General features: G+C 42.8%; 2 protein-coding genes across 5 annotated transcripts in view; one reads left to right on the top strand and one right to left on the bottom strand.

Annotated features, from left to right (window-relative positions):
- Nucleotides 1-27251, top strand: part of LOC137418230 (E3 ubiquitin/ISG15 ligase TRIM25-like) — a 1962167-nt gene that overhangs the window by 1441261 nt on the left and 493655 nt on the right. The gene's annotated exons all lie outside the window — the stretch shown is intronic.
- LOC137417887 (uncharacterized) overlaps nt 13000-27251 on the bottom strand; it is a 71884-nt gene continuing 57632 nt past the window's right edge. The window contains exons 5-6 of one of the 2 annotated variants that reach the window (XM_078770772.1): nt 15295-15435; nt 13000-15159 (exon numbers count right to left, since the gene is read on the bottom strand). In XM_078770772.1, coding sequence (XP_078626898.1) covers nt 13763-15159; nt 15295-15435 — 1538 coding nt within the window. In that variant the 3' untranslated portion in view covers nt 13000-13762. The remainder of the gene's footprint in view (nt 15160-15294; nt 15436-27251) is intronic. The other variant, XM_078770773.1, reaches the window with a different exon arrangement.

The raw sequence follows: 27251 nt of genomic DNA, 5'->3' as shown, positions 1-27251 counted from the left end.
AGAACAGAGATGGAAATGTTTTTTTTGTTTTGTTTTTTTTTGAGTTGAGATTTACACAAGGAAGTAGGCTTTGGGTGAAAAGACTGGGAATACAGAGAACGAAAGTTATTGGATCCCAAACGACGGACCGCTGAGAGAAAAACAAAGCCTCAAGGTTGTACAGTGTACACTGTACAAGGCCTCAAGACACGACACGAATTAACACGATTTTCAATACAGGTATGAAAGATTTGCACCGAAAAATCTTCGTCGGGACACAATATACGTACAACACCATAAATAAATACAGTTTTAACGAAAATACAAATGGGAACAATCACTTAACTTCGATTTCAAATCGTTCGCGACGCGGCAAAGGCCTTGCTCGCGACACGGCAAACAGACGATCAATTTATGAAAGATAAACACCGAGAAACAACCAAAGTTGCACACAATAACTTCACACACCGAAAGATAAATACAGTTTCGACATAATACAATTGTGAACAGACTTAACTTCGAAAAACGTGGAGACCGTGTGGAGCTTCGAAAATCCCTCCCACCGTCTCCGAGATCTCGCGAGACTCTCCCGACCTTGGTAGGTGCAAGGCGATTGTGTAAACCCAGGGGTGGCCGCTACACCCTCGTGGTCCCCATGTGCTGTCTTTGTCTTTCCCTCGTGGTCCCCCTGTGCTGTCTTTGTCTTTCCCTCATGGTCCCCATGTGCTGTCTTTGTCTTTCCCTCGTGGTCCCCCTGTGCTGCCTTTGTCTTTCCCTCGTGGTCCCCCTGTGCTGTCTTTGTCTTTCCCTCATGGCCCCCCTGTGCTGTCTTTGTCTTTCCCTCGTGGTCCCCCTGTGCTGTCTTTGTCTTTCCCTTGTGGTCCCCATGTGCTGTCTTTGTCTTTCCTTCGTGGTCCCCATGTGCTGTCTTTGTCTTTCCCTCGTGGTCCCCCTGTACTGTCTTTCCCTCGCGGTCCCCATGTGCTGTCTTTGTCTTGCCCTCGTGGTCCCCACGTGCTGTCTTTGTCTTTCCCTCGTGGTCCCCCTGTGCTGTCTTTCCCTCGCGGTTGTCAGCTCTTTCACGAGCCTCGATTCAGTTTATATATAAAAAAAAAAAAAAAATCTGATACGAACAAGGCTGCTTTCTTGCTTTATAAACCCATACCTATAACTTCAAAGGACTTGCAATATCATGTATTATGTAACACAGTTATATCACAAATATAAAGACAATGGTTTTCAATTACCTTTGTTTGTTGCTTTTCTATAATCCTGAGCACTATTTTGAGGCCTTTATTGAATTCCTTGACCCAGAAAACAAAGGATTAGCATATTCAATTAAGATTCTAGGTTGACGAGAAGCCGAGATAGTGCAAAATATGTATTTTATGGCAGCCATTTTGAAAATTCAAAATCTGTGTCTGTGCAAATGCCAACATTGATTTTCGGATTCTCCATGCTCTGATGATTCCAAAAATGTATAGGTTTGCTAATCTCCAAGAATTTTGAACGAAATTATATTTGTTAACATAGTGAACCTGACTATTAAGAGAACAGCTAGAAAGACAAGCTGCAATAACATCAAGAGAAGATGAAGAGGCAACAACAAATAGGCTAACACAGCAATAACAGCGATAAGCTGCAACAAGAGCAAGAGAAGATTAAGAGGTGACAACAAGAAAGCTAACACAGCAACCTCAGCGACAAGCTGCAATAACAGCAACAGAAATGAAGAGGCTACAACAAAAAGGCAAACACAGCAACAACAGCGACAAGCTGCAATAAGGGCAACAGAAGATCAAGAGGCTACAACAAAAAGGCTAACACAGTAACAACAGCGACAAGCTGCAATAATGGCAAGAGAAGATTAAGAGGCTACAACAAAAAGGCTAACACAGCAACAACAGCGACAAGCTGCAATAAGGGCAAGAGAAGATTAAGAGGCTACAACAAGAAGGCTAACACAGCAACAACAGCGACAAGATGCAATAAGGGCAAGAGAAGATTAAGAGGCTACAACAAGAAGGCTAACACAGCAACAAATACCCAATTAAATATAACTCAACTGAACACAGCAACACCAGCGACAAGCTGCAATAATGGCTAGAGAAGATTAAGAGGCTACAACAAAAAGGCTAACACAGCATCATCAGCGACAAACTGCAATAAGGGCAAGGGAAGATGAAGAGGCTACAACAAGAAGGCAAACACAGCAACAACAGCGACAAGCTGCAATAATGGCAACAGAAGATCAAGAGGCTACAACAAAAAGGCTAACACAGTAACAACAGCGACAAGCTGCAATAATGGCAAGAGAAGATTAAGAGGCTACAACAAAAAGGCTAACACAGCACCAAACAGCGATAAGCTGCAATAAGGGCAAGAGAAGATTCAGAGGCGACAACAAAAAGGCTAACACAGCAACAACAGCGACAAGCTGCAATAAGGGCAAGAGAAGACGAGGAGGGGAGAATAAGATGGCGACAATTTGAACAAGAACAACGAATTGTTCGGAGAACAGCTGTAGCAAGTAGGAGACCAACATTATTTCTAAATGCTTTCAACTATGATCCCAACATTGACTATGAATCAAACCCCGATTATTATATTGAGAGATCAGAAATATGTGAGTATTGCAATGCAAACTAGAGCTTCCAGGGAAGCAGAACTCAACTGAACTAGTTGAGTTAATTTTGTCAATTTCTATATATATATTTCACTTCCGTAAATGTTGTGTTCACTTCTTTCTCAGTTTCAGCATCCTAAATTCTTGTGCTTTTCTTACGAGCTGAAAAAAATCTACCGGCATATGGCTGCCATTTTGTGATAGATCGGGTAGACATGCGATAGCAACCTACCTTGTGTGGTAAGAGTCTCACACACCAAGTTTGATCAAAATCCATAAATATTTGTGGAGGTTAAAGTCTTAAAGTCGATTCAGAGCTGAAAACAATATCGCGGCCCATGGCGACCATTTTGTGTCTGATCGGATTGGAATGCAATAGCAACCGACGTTGTGTGGTAAAGGTCCTATCTCATTGGCAGAGACGTCGCCGCGACTGCCGCGACTGATCAGTCGCGGCAACTCGGGCAACTCGGGCGACTCGGGAGACCAAAAAATGGCTTGCGCTCTCACCAAGGCGATGCCAGGGCGACGTCTACGCCAAGGTGATGATATTCATCACTACTCCTTTCGCTACATTTTTTACATATTTTTGCATGTATTTATTTTAATGCAATTAAATATAAATTCAATGCAATTTAAATATACACACATGTAGGTAGGGGCTTCTTGATCTCCTCGAAGATGTTCTGCATATCAACAAGGAAGGTTTCAACCGCTGCTTTCTTGTATTGGTTAGCTTTGCTTCTTGCATACGATTTATCGTAAAATTCCGGATGATCCTCCCAGAAGTCAACCATTGCCTCTTGATGCCCCTCTTTCCAATCATATTGTTTTCTAGTCGGATCGCCGCTGGAACCATGTTCCTCATCTTCTCTAGCATCAACTGCTGCCTCAGCATCCACAAACTGTGCTGAATCTGCTACAACTGCTTCATCCTCCTTCTTCTTGTCCTTCCGGCCCCCACTGCCCTTGGGTGGCATGGTGGAAGGACAGTACTACTCTGGAGTTGGAGCTGTCCCCTGGCAAGACAAGATGGTGGGGCCTCTTCCAAGGCAGTACAAGGAGCAGCAGCAGTAGCAGGAACAAGTACCAAATGATGAAGACCTTGACCGGATCCTGTACCTGACTTGGACCAGGAGTGAAGGCGTCTCGATGATGCCAGCACGCGCTCAGTCACGTGGTCTCTAAAGTGGGTCAAGCAGCGTCAAGCAGCGTCGCCGCATCGTCGCCGCAACGTCTCCTGTCTCCTTGGTCTCCAGCAGGTCGCGGAGACGTTGCGGAGACGTCGCGGAGATGTCTCCCCAGTCGCGGACAAAATTAGTCTCCGCGACGTCGCCAAAAAATCGAACATGTTTGAATTTCCCGCGACTTCCCGGAGACCCGGCTAGTCTCCAGGAGACGTCGCGGAGACGTCTCCGCAACCAGCGGAGACTCGAGTCGCCACCAGGTGGCCACCTAGTCTCCAGGCCAATGAGATAGGCCCTTAAGGGTTAAACATTAAACAAACAACTGCCAAGTTTGATCAAAATCTGTTAATATTTGTGGACGCCAGAGTGTTAACGTCGTTTTCATGACCAAAAACAAAATGGTCACCTAAGTCCACCGTTTTTCAACGGATCGGGCTGAAATGTAATACCAACCTGGACCTTGGGGTAAGGATGCTGCATATTAAGATTGATCAGAATCGGTTGATATTTGTGGACGCTGGAGTGTTAACGTCAAAAAGTTAACGGACGACAGACGACGACGACGACGCCAGACGAAGGACACCGTAGGGTTCAGTATTTGATGAACTCAACTGGACGGTCATCCAGTTAAGTTAAAAAATGGAAAAGAGAGCCACCTTCCATGTGTTGCTCAAATGGTAAAGTTAAATTACCAATTTTGAGGGAGCCGCTGGAACCACTAAATGCTCTTCCAATGGGAAGAACTCCAGATTCTAAAATGTTCTTGAAAAACATGAGAAAGTACAACAGCTGTTTTCATATGACATCTTTTGGAAAAAATCAAATCAGAGAGGATGGTTATACAGTCACGTGAAAAAGTAAGTACACCCCATGTAAAGTTTTGACTTTTTCAACATATTTCAACATACAGCTATTTGATCTTCATTTCAACAATATTGAGAGATAAAGGAGATATAATATAACAAATATGAAACATTTACATTTTGTAGTCCATTGTATAAATTAAATAAACATAAATGCAAATTTCACATGTGGAAAAAGTAAGTACACCCCTACATTTATCACTACTTGAAATACCAAATTATTAGAATCAGGTGCACCAGCTCAGGTGCAAATGATTAGAACATCGTTAGAGAGGATCTTGGAGGAACCTGTCTTATTTAAACCTCAGTCATTCAGTTTGGTTTGCTCTTTGTTGTTGAAGTGTGCGGCGTCACCATGCCTTGATCAAAAGAGCTCTCTGAGGCCTTCAGAAAGAAGGTTATAGGTGCCTACGAGTCTGGGAATGGATTTAAAAAGATATCCAAACAATTTGAAATCAATCATTCGACTGTCCGGAAGATCATCTACAAGTGGAGAAGATTCCAAACAACAGCCAACTTGTTCAGGCCAGGCCGCCCCAGCAAGTTCAGCCCAAGAGCAGACCGCAAGATGCTCAAATGTCTCTAAGAACCCCAGAATGTCATCACGGGACCTACACGTAGCTCTTGCCACTGTTGTCAAAGTGCACGAGTCTACCATTAGAAAGAGGCTGCACACATTTGATCTACATGGGAGGTGTGCCAGGAGGAAAGCTTTGCTGTCTAGAAAGAACATCAGGGCAAGACTAAAGTTTGCCAATGAACGCCTGGGCAAAGACCAGCTCTTCTGGAACAATGTGCTCTGGACAGATGAGTCAAAGGTAGAGCTATTTGGCCACAGTACCAGAAGACATGTTTGGCGAAAACCAAAGACAGCATTTGACCACAAGAACCTCATACCAACTGCAAAGCGTGGTGGTGGAAATATTATGGTTTGAGGCAGTTTTGCTACATCAGGGCCTGGGCAGCTCACAATAATATAATCCACTATGAATTCTTCATTGTACCAGAGGGTGCTTGAGGATAATGTGAGGCCATCTGTCGGAAATTTGAAGCTCAAACGAAGGTGGACCTTGCAACATGACAATGACCCTAAACATACCAGTAAATCCACCAAGGAATGGCTGAAAAGAAAGAAATGGAGGGTTCTGGAATGCCCAAGTCAAAGCCCGGATCTAAATCCCATCAAGATGTTGTGTGGGGATTTGAAACGAGCTGTGCATGCAAGAAACCGCTCAAACATCGCACAGCTGAAAGAATTCTGCATGGAGGAGTGGGCAAAAAATTCTCCCAGTCGATGTCAGAGACTGGTAGACAGTTATAAGAAACGCCTACTTGAGGTTGTTTCTGCCAAAGGGGGCAATACCACCTATTAGAGCCAATTGTGTACTTACTTTTTCCACATGCGAAATTTGCATTTATGTTTATTTAAATCATACAAAGGCCAACAAAATGTAAATGTTTCATGATATTTGTTATATTCTATCACCTTTATCTGTCAATATTGTTGAAATGAAGTTCAAATAGCTGTATGTTGAAATAAGTTGAAATAAGTTGAAACAGTCAAAACTTTACATGGGGTGTACTTACTTTTTCACGTGACTGCATGCCCACTTTTAGAATTCAAGGCCAGATTCATCATAAAATCGGTTCTCTTTTACCATTACGAGATAAACATATTAAATTTCTGCAAATTTATTTCATGGGTAATGAAGAAGAAGAGGCCAAACAAAGAACGCATTTACAAATTCCTAATCTTGATTCAAACATTGTTCATGCTCTTCAAGATATGCTTCACTAATATAATCCTTTTGTATCCAGTATAAAGTCTGCAATGGAAAAGATGACTTCAGATCACTAAAATAATTATCACTGCTGATAAAACCCCAGCTGGAGAACATGAAAGGAGAAACAATGCTCCTATTACAGATGTGTAGCGATATTATTGGTTGGTCAGGAGCATCGCAAAAGAGATATCGTCATCGAGCAAAGAGACAGCCGACTGAAAAGAATCAACGAAACACATAGAGCCTTTGACTCACTTCAATATCCTTTGCTGTTTCGGAATGGGGAAGATGGCTACCACTTTCAGTATTTCCAGGTAAATCCACAAACTGGAACTCAACCTTCATGGAAGGTTTGGCTATGAATTTTTATTCATATAGATTAATGGAAAGAAAACATGAATTCAACACAATACGAAGATCCACGTCTCTTTTCTACAAACTTGCAGTTGATATGTGGGCTAAAATTGAATCGGAAAGATTATTATTTGTTCGGACCCATCAAGCTCAGTTATGAGCAACTGATTACCAAAATCTAAGTGAAGCATTTAGAAATGACAAAGATCCAACAACAATGGGAAAATTAGTAATTCTTCCCTCTAACTGTATTGGTGGACCAAGGTACATGAATGAAAAAATACAAGATGCAATGTGTTACGTGAGGAATGATGGAAAGCCTGATTTATTCATTACATACACTTGCAATTCTCAGTGGCCAGAGATTAAAAGAGCACTCAGGGTAAATCCAAAGCCAGATGAGCGTCATGATGTAGTAGCAAGAGTTTAGACCAAAAATCATTGCTTTTTATACATTTGCTCAAGAAAAAACACGTATTTGGAAAAGTAAAATTCCACATGATAACACTTGAATGGCAAAAGAGAGGATTGCCACATACCCATATATTGATTTGATGATGGGAGAAGATAATGCCCAATGAAATAGATGCTGTAATTTGTGCAGAGTTGCCCAGTAAAGATGAAGATCCATTACTCCACAAAATTATGACCAAAATGGTTCATGGACCATGTGGACATATTAATAGAAAGTCACCTTGCATGAGAGCTGGAAATGCACCAAGAACTACCCTAAAGATTTTCGATTGGAAACCCAATCGGATAGAGATGGATATCCTTTGTACCGGAGGAGAAAAGTTGCTGATGCTGGCATTGAGGTGCTAATGGCTAAACATGTTGTAGACAATCGGTGGATTATACCATACAATCCATATCTCTCCAGAATGTGCAATGCCCACATCAATGGAGAATTTTACAATTCTGTTAAATCGATTAAGCATGTCTGTAAATATGTAAATAAAGGTCAAGATATGGCTGTATTTTCATTAGGCAGAGATGGACAAGACCACTATGATGAGACCTATGCATATCATAATGCTCGATATGGAAGCACCAATGAAGCACTCTGGAGAATCTTTGGCTTTCCCATCCATGAGCATCATCCAACCATTCAGAAAGTTCAAGTTCATCTAGAAAATGGTCAGAGGATTTATTATAAATCCTGCACTGCAGCACAAAAAGCCCAAGAGGCCCACATTATAACTCTTACAGCTTTATTCCTGCTTTGGAGAGAAGATAATTTTGCTCAGACACTCATTTACAATGAGATTCCAAAATATTTCACCTGGGCTGCTGGTGGCAGAAAGTGGAAAAGGAGAGTTGAAGGCAATCCTGTAGAAGGTTATCCAGGGGTAAATTCTAAATATGCCGTTGGAAGGGTGCACACAATACATCCAAACATGGGTGAAGACTTCTATGTGAGTCTGCTACTTCAAACTGTTCATGGTCCAAAGTCTTTGAGGATTTGAAGACATACAGGGATAGGATTTGTGATACCTTCAAGGAGGCCTGTTTATTACATCGCTTACTGGAAGATGACCTACACCGGAAAAAAACTCTTGAAGAAGCTGCGATTAGTCGCTCTCCTGGACGACTGCGACATTTATTTGCCATTCTCATAACACAGTGTGCCCGAACTGAACCCCAACAACTACGGAATTTTCATAAAGAGAGCCTGTCTGAGGATATCTTACACAGAATTCAAAGAGAATCTCATGATTTAGAAATGACTTATGGTAATGAAATTTTCAATGAAGCCCTCATGATGATTGAAGACGAAGTTATGGATTTCAGAGGACATGATCTGAATCATTATGGACTTCAAATACCTAATATAACAACATGTGAATTAACGAGAGAACTGTTAAAGGAGATACATTATGAGAAATAAGAACTTGAAAGCGTTTGCATAGCCAAGCATCCATGAAAAGGAAAATCATGGAGGTTATTGATGGTAATGAAGGATGACTGCTTTTCATAGATGCACCTGATGGTACAGGTAAAACTTTCATTTTAACGTTAATCCGAGCAAAGGTAAGATCACAGGCGCATATTGCACTGGCAGTTGCATTTAAAAAAAAAAAATTTTTGGATACAGAGTCGAGGCTCGTGAAAGAGCTAACATTTATCAAACAAACAAATCAGACAAACAAGCAAACAAACTATACAAAAAGGGGAGCGGTCGACAAGATGGGGAGGAAGCACACAAACACAACATTTGAGAGCAGAGACATCGGGAGATGTGTGGGAGGGAGAGGGCCTGGAGGGAGGCAGGATAGGTACAAAACGTAAGGCCACCCAGGACTTTCAGGAAATAAGTCAAAAATCACCTAAAAAAGTGGATTTGGGGTGAAATTAGCGGGGGTAGAAAAGATCAAGGTTTTGGATTGGGGAAGATAAGAGATGGTGGTGAACAGCCGTTTTAAAGACCTGGAGGGAGGAGTGGGATTGAAGAGAGTGAGGGAGTTTGTTCCAGAGGCGGGAGAAAAGAGGAATGAAGGAGTGAAGGTGAGCAGAGAGTCTTGATTTTGGCAGTTTAACCATAAGAGGGATGCAGGCTGATCTTGTGCGACCTGTAGGAATATTTGGGGGACAGAGCCCAGAGAGAGCTGGGGGAGCAAGGCCGGAGAGGAGTCGGAAGAAGACGGAAAGACCACCAACCTGCCTGTGGTGAGTAAGTGAAAGGCCCTCGGAGATAGCATCATCGCAGGAGATTCCAATGATTCTGAACGCTTTGGTTTCAACAGCATGAAGACGAGCTAGGTGTGAGGCAGGAGCACCAGCCCAGAGGGGAGAGCAGTACTCCATTGAGCTGTGGATGAAAGCCTTGTATGTGGTGAGGAGCTCAGGTGTGCCAAGGAAGGACTTCGCATGAAGGAGGATGCCCAGTCGGCGACTGGCTTTGGAGGCCAGCTTGGAAATGTGGTTTTCCCAGGAAAGATCATGGCAGATAGTGAGACCCAAAAGCTTGAGTGACAGAACTTCTTGGAGAGGATTATTCAGAAAGTAGATGGGAGGGTTGTCCAGTCGGTCTTTTCTGAGAGACATCGTAAGAGTGTGAGATTTGTCAGGATTGAAAGACATGTTCCACTTGTTTGCCCAGTCTGTGATTTTGTCCAGGTCTGCAGAGAGTGAGGAGGCTGCAGACTGCCGATCTGAGGGATGAGGAATGGAGCGGCAGAGAGTGGAGTCATCAGCAAAGAGATAAAGAGGATTTTCAAGAGAGTCAGAGAGATCGTTGATGAAGACCAGAAAAAACACAGGGCCCAGAACACTGCCTTGGGGAACTCCAGCCTGAACAGGAAGAGGAGATGAGAGAAAACCATTCAGGGCCACACGTTGACTACGACTATAGAGGAAGTCCGCCAGCCATGCGTGGAGATTTCCATGGATACCAAAGGAGGAGAGTTTGGTGAGCAGAGCGGGGTGCCAGTCCGTATCGAAGGCATGTGATATGTCGAGGGAGACAGCTCTAATTTCCTTTTTGGCATTGAGGACCTCCATCCATTGTTGAGACAGCAGAAGCAGCATGTCCAGAGTAGAGTGACCTGGTCTGAAACCAAATTGATGATCAGAGATCAAGCGATTGGAGAAGAGGAAAGATTTCATATCCGAAGCAATGATGGATTCCATGACTTTGCTGATAATTGGGAGAAGGCTGATTGGTCTGTAGTTGCTAGGATCTGTTTCCGAGCTAGGATCTTCAGGATCTTCAGGAATTGTTGCTAGGATCTTCAGGAATTGCATCTACTCTCTTTTCTGGTGGTAGGACAGCTTATTCCACATTCAAACTATCACTCAACACTCAAAATGAGGAGACACCAACGTGCAATATTGACAAAGGCTCTGCAAAGGGCAATGTCTTGAGAGATCCAATGTTATCATCCGGGACGAGTGCACTATGTCACACACAAAAAAAGTCTTGAGGCATGAGATAATACACTCCAATACTTAAAGAAAAGTAGTCATGTTATGGGGGGAACTCCACTGATTCTTTCTGGGGATTTCTGACAAATTCGCCCCATTGTAGCAAGAGGAATTGAAGCAGATGAAAATCAAGGAAGTGTGAAGGCATCTCCTTCTTGGGGTAAAGTTGTGTCATTTACATTGACAGTGAATATGAGAGTTCATCTTTCAGAGGATGAGGAAGTTGGCAATTTTGCCAAATTACTCCTTGATATTGGAGATGGCAATATTCCACGAGCTCACAATTCCAACCAAATTACAATCCCAAATGGATGTGGAATTATTGTAAAAGATGAAGACGAACTTAACAGTAATGTCTTCCCAACGATTAAGCAATATTACAAGACATTGATTGGTTTTGTGGAAGGGTAATCTTCGGTCCCAAGAATTCTGATGTAGAAAAGATCAATAGACAATTGATAAAATAAATTCCAGGAAAAGAAGTGTCACATAAATAGACACTGTACCAAATGATGATGATGCTTCACAATATTCTGTATCAAGTTTCAAAGAGTTTCTCAAGTCTGATACCACCAGGAATGCCACACCATATTTTATTCTTGAAAGTTGGGATTCCAATCATTCAATTGAAAAATCTCGATGCACCAAGATTATGCAATGCGACAAGATTGGTAATAAAGAAGATGCTGCTACATGTCTTGGAGGCCACAATAACAACAGGGAAATAAATATAAGGGTGAAGAAGTATTCATACCAAGAATTCCCATGATCCCATCAGATTATCCATTTCTGTTTAAGAGATTTCAACTTCCAATAAAAGTTTGTTTTTCAATCTATAAGTAAAGCACAAGGACAGACCCTTACAGTTGCAGGCCTCCATCTGAAGTTATCCTGCTTTTCACATGGTCATGTGTATGTTGCATGTTCTAAAATCGAATGTAAGATCGCCAAGAGATTTCTATATTTTGCCCCAAGAAGGTTGAATAACGACCAACGTAGTCGACAAAGAAACTATCTCAACACCAACAAAAAAAATGCTTGAGTTTATGTATAATTATTGTAACTACCAGTAACGTATATGAAATAAAGTTATTCTTAGATAATTTACATGGCAGATAGTGTGATGTTGGTAACATGAGTTTTACTTCACTTATGCTGTGGAATAAAGTCACTTGAAAACAATGTACATGTCAGATATTGTTTTAATTAAGTTTGTGGTGTGCAGATAGATATATGTCATCTCGATTTAATTCTAATCTCTCATCCGCGAGACACAGGACTGGTAACTCAGATGTGAAAAAGAACTCTTCATTTAACCCTTTAACATGATTGCTAAAGGAGTCATGTGACCTCTCAATTGCGCTGATCATTCAAAAACCAAAAATAGTACAAACACAACCAACACATCGATTTAAGAGTAATTTTATTGCTCATCTAACAACATCACTCGAGTGCTCATCTAACAACTCCCTCACTCTCTTCAATCCCACTCCACCCTCCAGGTCTTTAAAACAGCTGTTCACCACCATCTCTTATCCTCCCCCATCCAAAACCTTGATCTTTTCTACCCCCGCTAATTTCGGTCCCCTTGTGTTTTATTCTCCCACCTCCCCCCCCCCTTCCCACGCCTCCTGCCCCCAAGCCCTCTCCCTCCCACACTTCTCCCTGCTTTCAAATGTTGTGGTTGTGTGCTTCCCCTTCTCTCCCCATCTTGTCTTCCGCTCCCTCTTTTTGTATATTTTGTTTGTCTGGTTGATTTGTTTGTGAAATAAATGTTAGCTGTTTCATGAGCCTCGATTCAGTGTACAAAAAAAAATCACTCTCAAGGGTAAAAAAAAGTTGTTTGTAGAAAAAAGGTGACCACTTAGCTAACTTTACAAAACATTCACCTTCAAATATACACACAAAATACATCATCATGAACGAGGGTAGATCCTCATACACAATGCCCGCCACAAACCCATGTGCCACCATCTACAAGCCACCACATGCCAACGGGTAAACCTCCAACATCTACCTCACTCACATTAAGGTGAGTTTTTCAGTTTGTTTGTGACCTTACTGCTTTGAGCTCCCAAGGTTAATCACAACGAAACCTTCCACAATGAAACGTTTTACAACAATGCACCTGAATCGGGGTTTTAAACAGTCATAAGGACATCATTTGGCCCATTATTTCCGTGGTGCACTCCCCACTTAATCTATTTACGAACCCTAGGTAATTTATTGACTTCACATTCACTCTTTTAAACCCTTTCCACCCCTTAGACATCCTACACCCCTCAAGCAGTACTTCGGAGGTACAACAAGCACGGATTGGAAATCTTCACTGATGGAATGGAATGAGGTTGTCGAGGTTACCAGCTCCACCCATTGCGACATATGCTCATTGAATATTTACATTGAATTCTTGTTTCTACCAATACACACTCCAAAGTTAATTTCTCACTTCAGGTCAGACATCTACGAACCCCCTTCATTGACGGGTATCTTCCCGAGAATTCCCAATAACACAGACAGTTCATTTGTGCTTTTGGGACCTCTCTTTATTGCAAAACCCTTCACAAATTTAAGCTTCATGAAAAACATAGGCAGGAGACTTCTTCTGATTAACAATTTTACAACAAGGGTGTTCTCCGCACATCACACATGTCAATCAAACACGGACTACAGCAAAGATAGAGCAACAAATGATGTCCAAACTGCCATGGAAAGATGCCATCTGGGCATAACCAAAAAGGGACAAGAAAAACAACCAAATCAGACAGAAAACAAAATTCCGAAACACTCGTCACAATCAAAAACCTCAAATGCAACTTGGCTGGATACATGGCAAGTGCACAAACAGGAATTACAACCTGGCAACCAAAGAAAAACCCTGAAAGAAGCACAATGAGATCCAAGATCAGATTGAGAGATTAAGTTCTGTTACCATTTGGGGTTATGGCATCAATTTTTCAATAATTCTCTATTATGGGAATATGGAGAACCAGATTAATAAATTGAACATTTTTTGAAGCTGTCATTTTTTAAATCCTCTTTACCTCATTTTCCATATCCTGGTATTTCAGATTTCAGCTCTCCTGTATGGATCTTCACATGTGATCTCAAACTGCCTTTTTGGGAGAAACCTTTATCACATATCGAGCATTTGTGCAGTCGCTCTCCTGCATGGATCCTCATATGTAATTTCAAATTATCTTTTCGAGAGAAACCTTTGTCACATATCGAGCATTTGTAAGGTCGCTCTCCTGTATGGATCCTCATATGTAATTTAAAACTGCCTTTTTGAGAGAAACCTTTATCACATATCGAGCATCTGTAAGGTCGCTCTCCTGTATGGATCCTCATATGTAATTTCAAATGACCTTTTTGAGAGAAACCTTTATCACATATCGAGCATTTGTAAGATCGCCCTCCTGTATGGATCCTCATATGTAATTTAAAACTGCCTTTTTGAGAGAAACCTTTATCACATATCGAGCATTTGTAAGGTCGCTCTCCTGTATGGATCCTCATATGTAATTTAAAACTGCCTTTTTGAGAGAAACCTTTATCACATATCGAGCATTTGTGGGGATTGTCTCTTGTATGGATCATCATATGTGATTGTAAACTGTATTTTCGAGAGAAACCTTTATCGCATATCGAGCATTTGTGTGGTCGCTCTCCTGTATGGATCCTCATATGTAATTTCAAATGGCTGTTTTGAGAGAAACCATTATCACATATCGAACATTTGTGGGGATGCTCTCTTGTATGGATCATCATATGTAATTGTAAACTGTATTTTCGAGAGAAACCTTTATCACATATCGAGCATTTGTGGGGATTCTCTCTTGTATGGATCATCATATGTGATTGTAAGCTGTATTTTCGAGAGAAACTTTTATCGCATATCGAGCATTTGTGCGGTCGCTCTCCTGTATGGATCCTCATATGTAATTTCAAACTGTCTTTTCGAGAGAAACCATTATCACATATCGAGCATTTGTGAGGTTGCTCTCCTGTATGGATCTTTATATGTGATTTCAAACTGTTGCTACGAGAGAAAACTTTATCACATATCGAGCATTTGTGAGGTTGCTCTCCTGTATGGATCCTCATATGTTCTTTCAAATTACCTTTTCGAGAGAAACCTTTATCACAGGCAGAGCACTTGTGGGGGCGTTTTCCAGTGTGGATCCTCATGTGCATTTTGATGTTACTCGTTGAAGTAAAATCCATTCTGCACACATTACACTTGTAACGTTTTTGCCTTTCCAGAGCCTTTTTGTGTTTGTTTAATTTAAAGTTAATCTTGGTGTTGCGAGGACCAGACATGCACTTGCATTTTATACGAAATGAGTCTTGATCTCGTGATTGCTTCTTCAGAAAAGGCTTCTTCTTCACTGTCAAGCTGCGACTGGACCTTTTTGGTCCCATATTCCTTCTGGATTGTTCTACAGAAAACAAGAACACATTTCCTTTTTTTTGGTCAAAAACAAAATATTTAAATCTTTTCCAAAAATTATATATTTTGTACAGTATATGTTAATTATAAAATATATATGTTAATGTTTTACATTTTCACTCACCAGTTGCAAAACGCGAAGCACTTCCGTTTGTCATGTGAATATCATCTGAACCTTCCTTTGCAGAAGAACATTTTGAATCTTCTGTTACAGATGAATCGTTGTTGTGTTGTCTGCCTTCCATATTTACAACATAGGCATCACCTGTGTACAAATCAGTGTCAGTCTTTTGCAGAGAAATGAGATTGAGGACTTCTGGACAGCTCATAGAACATGTTACGTCATTGAATGTCCACTTCAATTTGAATATAATAATGAAATTAAAGATTGTTAAGAAGAAATATTCCGGATATTAAGCGGCATTGAAGCAGTCTTATACATCACCCTTGTTCACCCCCCTATTTAACATGTCCAAGTATCACTAAATTGGAGCATAGCGGAAGTAACAAGAAGACGATTTGTGTTCGACAGTGTTCAAGTATTTAATTCAATCTAAATAAAATGAAGATTGTAAAATTCATTTAAAAAATATTCTGGAATTTACTTGCGTTGCACAGTGTGTATTGCATCACTCTAATACATTACATTGGTTATTTGTGCCTGTGCTTTGTATCCTTTATGATGTCATTATGAACAGTACTTTTCCGGTTTGCAATGATTTTCAATTTTGTTTGAATGCCAAGTAGGCAGACAAAGTGAAAATATTGTTGCAGACATAAGGTTTGGCGTGCTTCACGAGTGGGACTTCTCAGACTCTCTCCGACCTCTGGACCTGAATAGCCGCCGTACTGTGGATAGCGTCACAGCCGCATGGGATGTTAAGCAACGACTGACATGGACTGAGACCGCCAAACCTGGCAACACAATTAATCTCGGCAGGTGATCCTTTCATGGCATGAACAGGCAGGCAGCTTCTCTTCGGGTGCCCAGCACGTTCAAACAGCAGCGATTTATCTGGCGTCCCAGCTTTTCAGCCACTTCCACACTCAATATTCTATCCCTTGTAAGCCTCCCTCTGTGGGAAAGTTTGGCGGCACATCCTTAGCCTGCCTATTAATTTAATTTTTGGCATTGACATTCGGCAGATTTCCTACGTGTTCTCCACATCCACTGTCATGCTCCAGAAACTCTACAGACATCACACGCATACACGCAGCCACGTGTCTTTCACCACACCCACTCTCGCACCGTCGTACATCCCCAAACCATGCACGCTTACAAGCTGCCTCGGAAACAAGCGCACACAACTTACACACATTGGCCATCTCACAATCTCGCGCACACCATTTCTTCACACGATCCACACCACAGTCAATCTCACTCCATTCACACACTTGAGTCATGCTGTGTCACTCAATAAATACTAAACAATGGTACTGATCATTATGAACAAGAGCATTTATTTGAGGCGCGGATACACCAGCATATCTCGGACACCATCAAGATGGCGTCCCCGGCCATCTCTCCCACAATCCCCTTCCGCTTAAATCATCATCCCCTCCCAGCAATCCGTAAAAATACGGAAATTCACCAACAACAACAACAACAACCACAAACTCGGAAATAATCAAGCACGTGAGAAAGAACACAACATTTTCTCCCCTCTCCAACAAAGTGCAGGTATGGAATGAGGTCACAAAATCCTGAAAACGACTGGGGTGCTGGCGGGCTTTCTGAGGTCGTTGCAGTGCCCCCACAGGTTCAAGCCCTTTTTCTATATCAGCCGTATCACCTGTATTGGTGGGGCACATACCAACTCCCACCTTGCTGGAAGGCTGGGTCACAGGGGCAGCCACTTAACCTCGTCTGCTGGCGTGCCACCGAGACCCATCCTGAAGCTGGAAATTCACTGGTCCAAGCTGTCGGCTCACACGAGGTGTGGAGGACCAGAATGATTGCACATTTTTTTCCGATGAGGATATTTAACTCTGGCCCAATCATGAACCTGCATCGCATGTAGCCTTGATCTGTGCACTCCGTCAAAGTGTTGCTTCATGTGCTGCTGGCTCAGCTGTACGGCAATGCTGGCAGTAGGTGAGGGAAAGCAAGACCCCGTGGGTCGAAGCCTGTGCATCGGCAGCAATAACTCACATTATGTCATTAACATTGCTGGTGAGGCACCTGTGGTGGTGTGCTTAATTGCCCTGTAGTGCATGAGGGTCTTTCGAAGGGCTGTTTTAAACGCACAACCTTGAGCTAGGTGTGCTCGAATTCCATTCTTGAGGGTTTGGTTAAACCTTTCCACCCCTCCATTGGCCTGTGGGTGGTACACGGCCATGCGGGTATGTTTAATTCCATTGACGCTAAGACGTGGTGAACTCAGCTGAAATGAACCATAGGCCATTATCGGTGGTAATGACCTGTGGCATCCCACAACGAGCTATCAGTGTGTCCAGGATGTGGATAATGTTCTGGGAGGTAACTGATCCCACAGGAACAACCTCAAGCCACTTTGAATGTAAATTGTATGCGACCACCAGATAGCGCTGATGGTGAGGGACACCACAAATTTCTCCACAAATGTCTAGTTGTAGGCGTTCCCTGGGGTGACAGCCAGAGAACTGGCTGCAATGGAGGCGATATGGGGTGTCCAGCTTTGCCACTGATTAAACAAGCCGTACCATCCTTTACCAATGTTTCAATGTCATAGTCGATGCTGGGCCACCACACCAGGTCACGGCAACGTTGCTTTACCTTAACCACGCCCAAGTGACCCTCCTGAGCCACACTCAACACTTGTGCTCGCAGCATACTTGGCACCACTGTGCGGCGTTCTCACACCACACAAAAATCGTTCCAACAGGACAGCTCGTCTTTCACCAGAGAAAACGGTATCAGTTTGTCTGCTACTCTGGCCAGCCATCCCTCTAATATAGGAACACAGGGTACTGAGGGGAGAGTCCTCCTTAAATGCCTGCTCGAGCTCCGGAAGGGATACCACATCATGTCGGGGTCCATGCAACAGTTGTATTCGATCCTGCTCTGTGCCTTCTGGTTCAGAACAAGTGTGAGCATCCATCACTGATCTGGATAAGTGGTCCGCCATGGTATTGTGACGTCCAGGTGTGGACTGAAGCTGAAAATTGTACTGCTGGAGTCGGTACGACCACCAGTACAATCAGAGTGGATTGTGTCCTGTGCCTGATGTGGATATCAAAGCCGTGAGTGCCTGGTGATCTGTTCAGAGTGTAAAGGGCTGACAATACAGGTACAGATGCCAGCGTTTGTGTATATATATATATCTATATATCTATATATATATATCTATAATCTATCTATCTATCTATCTCTATCTCTCCCTATCTCTCTCTCTCTCTATCTCTCTCGCCCCCTGCAGGCCGTTTGTGGTGGGCGTGGCGTCATGGCGGCTGTGAGCAACTGCTCTGTGTTGTAGTGAGTTCTTTGTGAGTTTTCCTCCTCTCCTGCCCTCCCCTGCCCCCCTCCCTCTCCTTTCCATCCTGTGTACTTTGGCATTTTGTTTTCATCCTTTCTACACCTTTTTCTTCAAGAGAGAGAGGTTTGAGAGCGGACCCATTTTGGGTGTGGCCTACCGGCTTCGACGACGCTTTGTAAGCCTTTTTTGTGCTTATAATGCACGTTTATTATTTATTCTAGTTTGATTTCTTTCGGTTTGGTACCTACTTGTCCGGTTCGGACAAGTGGGGGGTGTTAATTCGCTGGGATGGCGAATGCACGCTCTCGGTTAGAGGCGTTCGACAACTTAACAAGGAAGCATGCATTTGTGTGTGTTCCACCCGAAGGATCTTACACTGAGGACATTGTTTTGTCGGTGGGGAAAATAATCGGTTGTGAGAATGTACGAGCAGCATCGAGAATGAATCAAAAAGTTGTTGTATTTGTGTCCGATGAAAAATTCGTTCACGATGTTGTTAGTGCGGGTTTAACCACAGAGACAGGTCTCTTTGTCTTGGCGTCGCCTATGGACACTCCATCGATGAGGGTCGTCATATCTAACGTACCCCCATTTATAACCTGTAACCAGCTGATGTCCGTTTTGTCCCGATACAGAACAGCTGTGTCGAAAATCACAATGATTCCGCTCCGGTCTCAGGATGAACGTGTTAAACAAGTGATGAGCTTCAGACGGCAGGTGTATATGGTGCTTCCGGATCGAGGCGATGACACGGGGTTAAACATCACGTTCAAGGTAAAGGTGAACAACCATGAGTACCAGATGTATGCGTCATCGGCCTCATTAACATGTTTTCAGTGCGGAGCTTTTGGCGATGTGAAAAGGTTTTGTCCGAAGGTATCATGTGTACGGTGCGGTGAAGCAGGTCATAGTGACGCTGATTGTAAAAGAGATAACACCCCGGTCTCTAACGTACGAAACAACGTAAACCGAAATACCCGAACGGTTCCTACCGCCGCTCCCTCGCACTCGAGGAGTAGGGATAATACTCCTGTTCGTCTTAGTGAAAATGACAACCCCGCTGATTCGGTAAATAATGAAATAACCCCAGATAACCCACCTGTTGTGGCAGATGCTACGTGCAGTGAGGAGATGGAAGAAAATCCCATTGTGGTGACTAAAAAACGAAGAGCACCTGGTGCTTGTAACTCCAACATTACTTTGAAAAAGGTAGTGTTGGATAAAGAGAGTGTGGGTGCAGACGCCCTGGAACGTCTTTCTCAGGTGTCCACAAGCTGTATTGACACCAGCGAGAAGGAACCTGAATTAATTAATTCTGAAACATTATCTGGCAGCACCGAAAACCTGGGAGAAAAAGTAGATGGTGAGACTAAAGATGATGGTGAGCTCATTAGTGAGCCGCCACCTTCACTACCTGCTGAGACCGAGCGGATTGGGAATGTCTCAGCCCCAAGCTCCTCTTTACCACTGCAAGATCTAAATCATGACACTGGTTCGTCAACTGAGCCAGTCAACATCTCCCTGCAGGAGGGTGAAGCCGAGATTTCAGCTCTTGCTGAATGTCCCGGGTACCAGAGTGAGGATGACTCTACCATAGAACATTCCAGCAAATCTTCGGACTTGGCTGGAATCAAAATGGGGACTGTGCAGACTGATATATGTGACCCGGGCGGAGCTGTTTCTGATTTGTCAGATTCAGAGGATGAAGTTGAGATGACTGAGTTGTCTCAATCTTCATCAGATCAGTTATCCATAGCCCCTCAACTTGTTATTTCTTTTCTGAATGACACCTACCGACACCGAAATGTGATTGTAAAAGATCATTTTCCTGATTTAATTTCATTCATCCAGGCTGCAAAGGACATAATTAGGAGGCCGGATGAATTTCATTTAACAAGGTCGCTGTTTCATCGGCTTAGAAAGGCTGTTACAAAAGCAGGGAGCGAGATTTCCCAACAACCGCTCACGCCTTTTGATAAACCATGAAAAAAATCACCTTTGGAACCTTAAATATGAATGGCGGAGGTGCAAGCCAAAACCGCCAGGTTCAGGTGAAAAGTTTATTTGAGCGCAAGAAAATTGATGTACTCTTACTCCAGGAAACCCATATAATTCAAAATGGGGAGTACGACTGGTGTCGCCTCTTTAAAGGACAATGTTTTTTTAGTAACATGTCTTCTTCTTCTGCTGGTGTAGCCTTTTTACTCAGACCAGGCCTAGTACCTGAGTCATGCCTCTTCCAGGAGGTGATTAAAGGCCGGTTTATTTCATTGGAACTGGTCATTAAGAATTTTCGGTTTACACTATTCAACGTTTATGCACCAAGTGAGAGTGTGGAACGAAGAGCTTTCTTTTCATCTTTAATTCGACACATGCAGTCGATAGATCTCAATAATTGTATTTGTATGGGGGGTGACTTTAATTGCACCTTTAAACCCAGTATAGACCGAAATACAGCAGAACCTCATCCCGAAGGTAGTACTGATTTGTTAAATTATTTTTCGGCAGTGGGTGTGCTAGATGCATGGAGACTGCATTACCCCAACAAAGCTGAGTATACTTGGGGACGATGTGCCAATGGGAGAATGACCTTCGCTAGACTTGACCGTTGGTACATAAACTCACAGTTCAGGAATGCGGTTATCTCTCCAAATAATTTTCCATCTTTTTTCTGATCATCATTTAGTTACCATGGGCCTCTTTTTCCCTCAACCCTTACGCAAAAGTGCATACTGGAAATTCAATACCAGTCTTCTCGAAGATGCTTTGTTTAAAGACGCCTTCCGTGCTTTTTGGGTCATCCAACTTTCAAAAAAGCCCTCTTTCTCTTCCTTAGCATTATGGTGGGATAACACAAAAGCTCAGATTAGAGTGTTTTGTCAGCAGTTTGTTTCAAATGATACTGACGTAAAAAATATAACAATGGCTTGTTTAGAAGCTGATATTATACGGTTAGAGTGTAAACTGGCTAAAGATAATATCAGAAGAGACCACAGGTTATTGGTTGAAAAGAAGGCTCAACTGAGAGAGCTGATTCAGGAGAAAGCAGCAGGCCTGTTAATCAGATTAAGAATAAACAATTTAAAGGTATCAGACACCCCGAGTAAATCTTTCTTCCAAATGGATTTTGTAAATAAGTCACCCAAAACCCTTTTCTCTGTACAAGACTTTAGGGGAAACATGGTTGCCAACCCTGGAGATGTAAGGTTGTGCATTAGAGAGTTTTTTTTCAAAAGTTTATGCAAAACAAAATGTTTGTGAGCAAACCATGGAATTTTTAACTTCTCACCTTTCATCCCTAACTGAGCCTCAGTGCCTGGGCCTGGATTCAACAATTACTTTGCCTGAGCTAACGCAGGCCCTAAGTGAAATGGACTCGGGGAAAGCTCCTGGGATTGACGGCCTACCGGCAGAATTTTTCTTGGCTTTTTTGGGACCTTTTGGGCCCTGAATTATTGAATGTCCTGGAATCATCCTTGGTGCTTGGAGAACTCCCACTAAGCTTCAGAAGAGCAGTGGTGTCGCTGATTCCAAAGACTGGGGATCTACGACAGATAAAGAATTGGCGGCCGGTCTCGTTATTATGGACGGACTACAAAATATTGTCAAAAGTGTTGGCCAGTCGGTTGAAGACGGTAATCGGTGATCTAGTCCACCATGATCAGAATTACTGCATCCCAAACAGATCTATTTATGATAATATTTTTTTGATTAGAGATTTAATGGAATGTGATTGCTTGGAAAAAGATTTTGGGATAATATTCCTTGATCTGGAAAGGGCTTTTGACAGTGTGGATCATGTTTTTTTGTATCGTGTGCTAGAAGCATGTGGCTTTGGTGTCAATTTTAGGGCCTACGTGACTTTGTTGTACAACAATATATTTAGTTTATTTAAAATAAATAACGAACTCAGCTCTCCGGTACAGGTTCAAAGAGGGGTGAGACAAGGATGCCCGGTTTCTGGGTTATTATTTTCCTTGGTAATGGAATCACTCCTAATTTTATTTAGGAAAAATATTTCAGGAGTGACTGTATCCCCTGGGAGTCCTTCAGTAGTTGTATCGGCTTATGCAGATGATGTCTGTGTGGTTGTTAAGAAGGAGAGTGATATCCCAGCACTTGTTGAATGTTTAAATCTTTTTTAGTGCAGGGCACTATGCAGTGCAGTGCAGGGGCTACTCGTGGATTTTTTTTGGAGTGGTCACCTTTGGTTACTACCAAATGTCATATGTAGCCCCTTGTCTGAAGGTGGCCAGGGACTGATCGACATAAAAAGTCGTATCATGGCTTTTTGGCTGTGTACCATACAGCAGTTGCTGTACAAGGAACGACTGCCAAGCCGACTTCTGGCCTATCACGTGCTGCGAAAAGCAAGCGGGCTCGGATACGGCCTTGAACTTTTCTTAGTCCAACTCCAACATGTCGACACATCTCATCTACCATCATTCTATCAGAGCCTTCTGAATGCCTGACAAAGCCTTTCGACTAGTCACCAGCAAGAAACCTATGCTACAAGCATGTTTGTGGAAGAACCCCTTTTTAACAACCCACTGTTTCCTGCAATTCCAAGAAGCCGAGACTTTTATCAACACTTTATTACAGCGGGCATAATCAAAGTGTTGGACCTCCGCCATGATTCTGGTTGGGGGTGGAAGACGGTGCAAGAGATAGCTGATATGACTGGAATATGGTCAAACAGAATAATCGGAAGAGTACTAAAGGAAATAGTAAAGAAAAGCTTCCAACTTGGACTAAGATGGACACAGGAAGTTTTGGTGACATCCAATGACTGGCATTTTCCTGGTTTAGTGGTACAGCCTAGTCATGGAGACTTGCCCCAAATTAGTGAGGGACAAAACATTTTTCAGAAATGCAGTAGTAAAGACCTGTATCGGTTATGCACTGCAGTTCTGCTTGGGAACTCACCGTTAAATGGAGTGGCCAGGTGGAAAGGGCTAATGCCGGAAGGACTCCCATCTGAGCCTGCATGGGAATCAATATACAGTAAGCTGGTAAGCAAAAGGACAGGTGATCTCCAGTGGCGAATGATACACTGGATCATTCCGTCTAATAAATTAGTGAGTCATTTCGCGCCCACATCTACGTGTTGCCAGTTCTGTGTTTACACAGAGGATGTGTTCCATGCGTACGTTGATTGTGCAAGGCTTGTGCCTTTATTTCAATGGCTGAACAACATGGCTGGAAAAATGAAGATCGCTTTTTCTCTGCGATCATTTATTTTTGGTTTCAATGATATGAAAGAACATGTACATATGTTGTTTTTGTTTTTAGTGGCCACGGCGAAAATGGCAATTTATTTATCGAGGAAGGAAAAACTGAAAGGAAAGCCGATTGGGCAATGTGATGTCTTGTGCTTTTTTAATGCCTTGATATCTGCAAGACTCAAACTTGAATTTTGTGATTCTGAAAGAAAGAAATGTATTGATGAGTTTATGAACATCTGGTGTTTTGATGGGATCTGCATGGTGCAGGAGAATGAATTAATGATATATTTGTAGGTTTGTTTGGATTGAATCAGTGTGTGGTCGGTTTTTCTGTTGTTGTTTTTCTTTTCTAGTTCATTGTACTGTTTTGATTTCCTGTCATTATCTCTTTTTCTTTTCTGTATTTTTGATTATTGTGCCTGTATTGAATAGTATCTTCACCGACTGGCTTGTATTTTTTTGTAATAAAAAAGTCAGTGTCTCTCTGTCTCTGTCTCTGTCTCTGTCTCTGTCTCTGTCTCTCTCTCTCAATATTTTTGCTCCATGGGACTCGAGGCACGGGATGCAAAAGCGATGGGTTTCTCCACGCCACCCTGCACCTGGGACAAAAGAGCCCCCAACGCCGTTGTTGAAGCATCACAGGTGACCAATGTGGCACTGTTGATGTCAAAATGAGCAAGGAGAGGGGCTGTAGTGAGCTGAGCTTTCAACCTGTATATGGCTGCTTGACAGGATGAGGTCCAATTCCAGGAGGCTTCCTTCCAAAGAAACTTACATAATGGTGCAGTGATGGCTGAGTACTGTGGCAAGATCCGGATGTCGTAGGCCGCCATGTCCAAAAAGGAGGCCAGCTGAGAAACAGACTGAGGCTCAGGGATGCAGTGAATCACTTCCACATTGGACTGGAGAAGGGAAATCCCATGAGGTGACAGCTTAAATTCCACAAACTCTATTTCGGGTACCGCAAAAACACATTTGTTGCCATTCAGTTTTAAGTTGTGCTTAGCACGTTTTTCGAGCACTTGGACCAAGCGTTCATCATGTGCTGAGGTGTTGGGACCGTGTACCACTTTGTCATTTAAGTCCAAGGACATGCCTGGGATGCCAGCGAAGATGGATGACATAATCTTTTGAAAACAGCTGGGTGTGTAGCATAAGCCAAACGGCATGCGGGTGAAACAAAAAACTCCGGTATGAGTCACAAAAGCCGTAAGGTCCCTCCTGTCTGAAGCAAGGGGAACTTGGCGATAACCTTGGCATAAGTCCAACTTCCAAAAGACCGTAGAGCCATAGAAACAGGTCTTCAGCTGTTGGAAGCAGATATTTGTCAGGAATAATTTCTATGTTCACCGCACGCAAGTCTACACAAACTCGATGTCCCTGGACTTTTTATTTGCTATAACGAGGTTGGAAATCCAAGGGGGTGCATTGATAGGCTCTATTATGCCAGACTCCAAGAGGACATTCAATTTAGTCGCGACCTGGTCCCACAAGGCAAGAGGAATGCGGCGTAGTGGCTGAATAACCGGAACCACAGCAGGATTTACTTTTGGTTGGTCAACAAATGCAGAGAGGATGCCTAAACCATCAAAGCGTGCAGGCCATTGTTTGCCGCCAGGGGGAGGACACTTGCAATATGGCCGTGCCACTATATTCCATCAAGGAAGACCCAAAAGAAGCAAACAGGTCGAGGCCCATTAAATTATCACCATTTTTTGTAATGTAGAATGTAAACTTAAACAAGTCAGGAGACGATGATGGTTCACAAGCGAGCGGCATTCAATGACAAAGGACTGACTATAACCGAAACAGGCCAGGAAATGTCAAAACGAAGGTTACTGAACTAAAAATGAGATAGAAAATAATGTTTAAACAGTCATGAGGTTAGTTAGCTACACAATACCAAAAATTCAATGAAAAATGAAATGAAAAAAATAAAATAATAATAATGAAAAAAATAAAGATAAAAATAAAAATGAAAAATCGAGCTCCGTGGGGCGAGACATGACATTGGCCAGACCAAATATCGAAACCCTTGTCAGATTCCTCCAAACCCCTCGGAGAAGATGTAGCTTGAAATTGATTACCCCTAAAAAGACATATTTTTCGGGCGTGGCTTTACCCACAATTGGCGCAATACGCCCACTCTAGGCAGGACCCAACTCGATCATGATATCAACCTACCACCCAAGTTTCATCAAGATCGGATGATATCATCGGGTAGTTATGCTGCGGACAGGCAGACACACACACAGACACACACATGACGAATATAGTGGTCACTTGAAAACTCGTGAACCAAAAGAGACTGGACACCATGACATACTGACAGCTGTTATATGACCATGATGCCAATTTTGGCATGTCTGTAACCAGTGAGGGTGGGAGATGACCGTTGCAGGGTCATGTCAGAAAAATATCGTCTGTATATTTCCAAATTCAGAAGAGACACCTTGGCACCTGTGTCTGGGAGCAGAGGTATGCACATGTCATTGAGAAAGACAACACGTTTTAAAATTTGACGAAGTTGATAGGACAGAATAGATTTTGGCTGGTACAGTATACGAGGTCTGTGGTTGAACGGTTGCTTGTGTTGAGGTGGAGTGACATCACCTGGCAAAGTGGTTAAATTTTCCACAATTTCTGCACCGTTGGCCTCGGGGAGGGCAATTAGCAGCCCTGGACTCGTGCCTAGTGGACCCACAGTTTCAGCAATGCAGTGTAGAACGTGTGGGGGTGCTGCTGCGTATGTTGTACTGTGAGCTCAGTGGCATCTGGTGTGAGAGTTTGCCGAATTCCCTGAACTGCGCAGTCTGTAGCTGTCGCAGGTGAGTGTTCTGATAAGTTTTTGTGCACACTGGTAAGCTGCTTCCACTTGACTGGCTATCTTTATGGGTTGAGTCAAGGTTAGGTCATCAGATTCGAGTAAAAATCTCTCCCTCACTTGTACACACAATGTTTTCTCAATCAGTTGATCTCTAATCACCTCATCGTGAAGTGCACAAAATTTATAAGGAAGTGCTAATTCTCACAATGTATAAATGTTGGTTCCGAACTTAGAACTTGGGACTCAGAGGACTCAGAGAAAGGAGCAACGGATATATTTATTGGAACTCGATTACACAAGCTTGCGGAAATTACACAAGCAGGATGTCACAGGAAGCTCACACAAAAATGACCAACACTACAACAAGATGCTCTGAAATAATTCGATTTAAACTTGCTATATATAAAGAATATAGGGTGTGGCTTTAGCTCACAAGATACAGAGAAAGAATGGGCTCATTGGTCCCCCCACCATCGTCCCATCCTGTTGTTCAGTTAGTTAAAGGAAGTAAAGGAAGTTCATCCAAGGCTACTCATGGGTAAGCTCAGATAGGAAGAAGGTCAGCAATATGTGG

The sequence above is a fragment of the Myxine glutinosa genome, chromosome 1 (assembly GCF_964187855.1).
Source record: "Myxine glutinosa chromosome 1, kmMyxGlut1.1, whole genome shotgun sequence".
Taxonomy (NCBI): Eukaryota; Metazoa; Chordata; class Myxini; order Myxiniformes; family Myxinidae; genus Myxine; species Myxine glutinosa.
The sequence above is the reverse complement of the archived record's forward strand: the minus strand, read 5'-3'. Positions and strand labels throughout refer to the sequence as shown.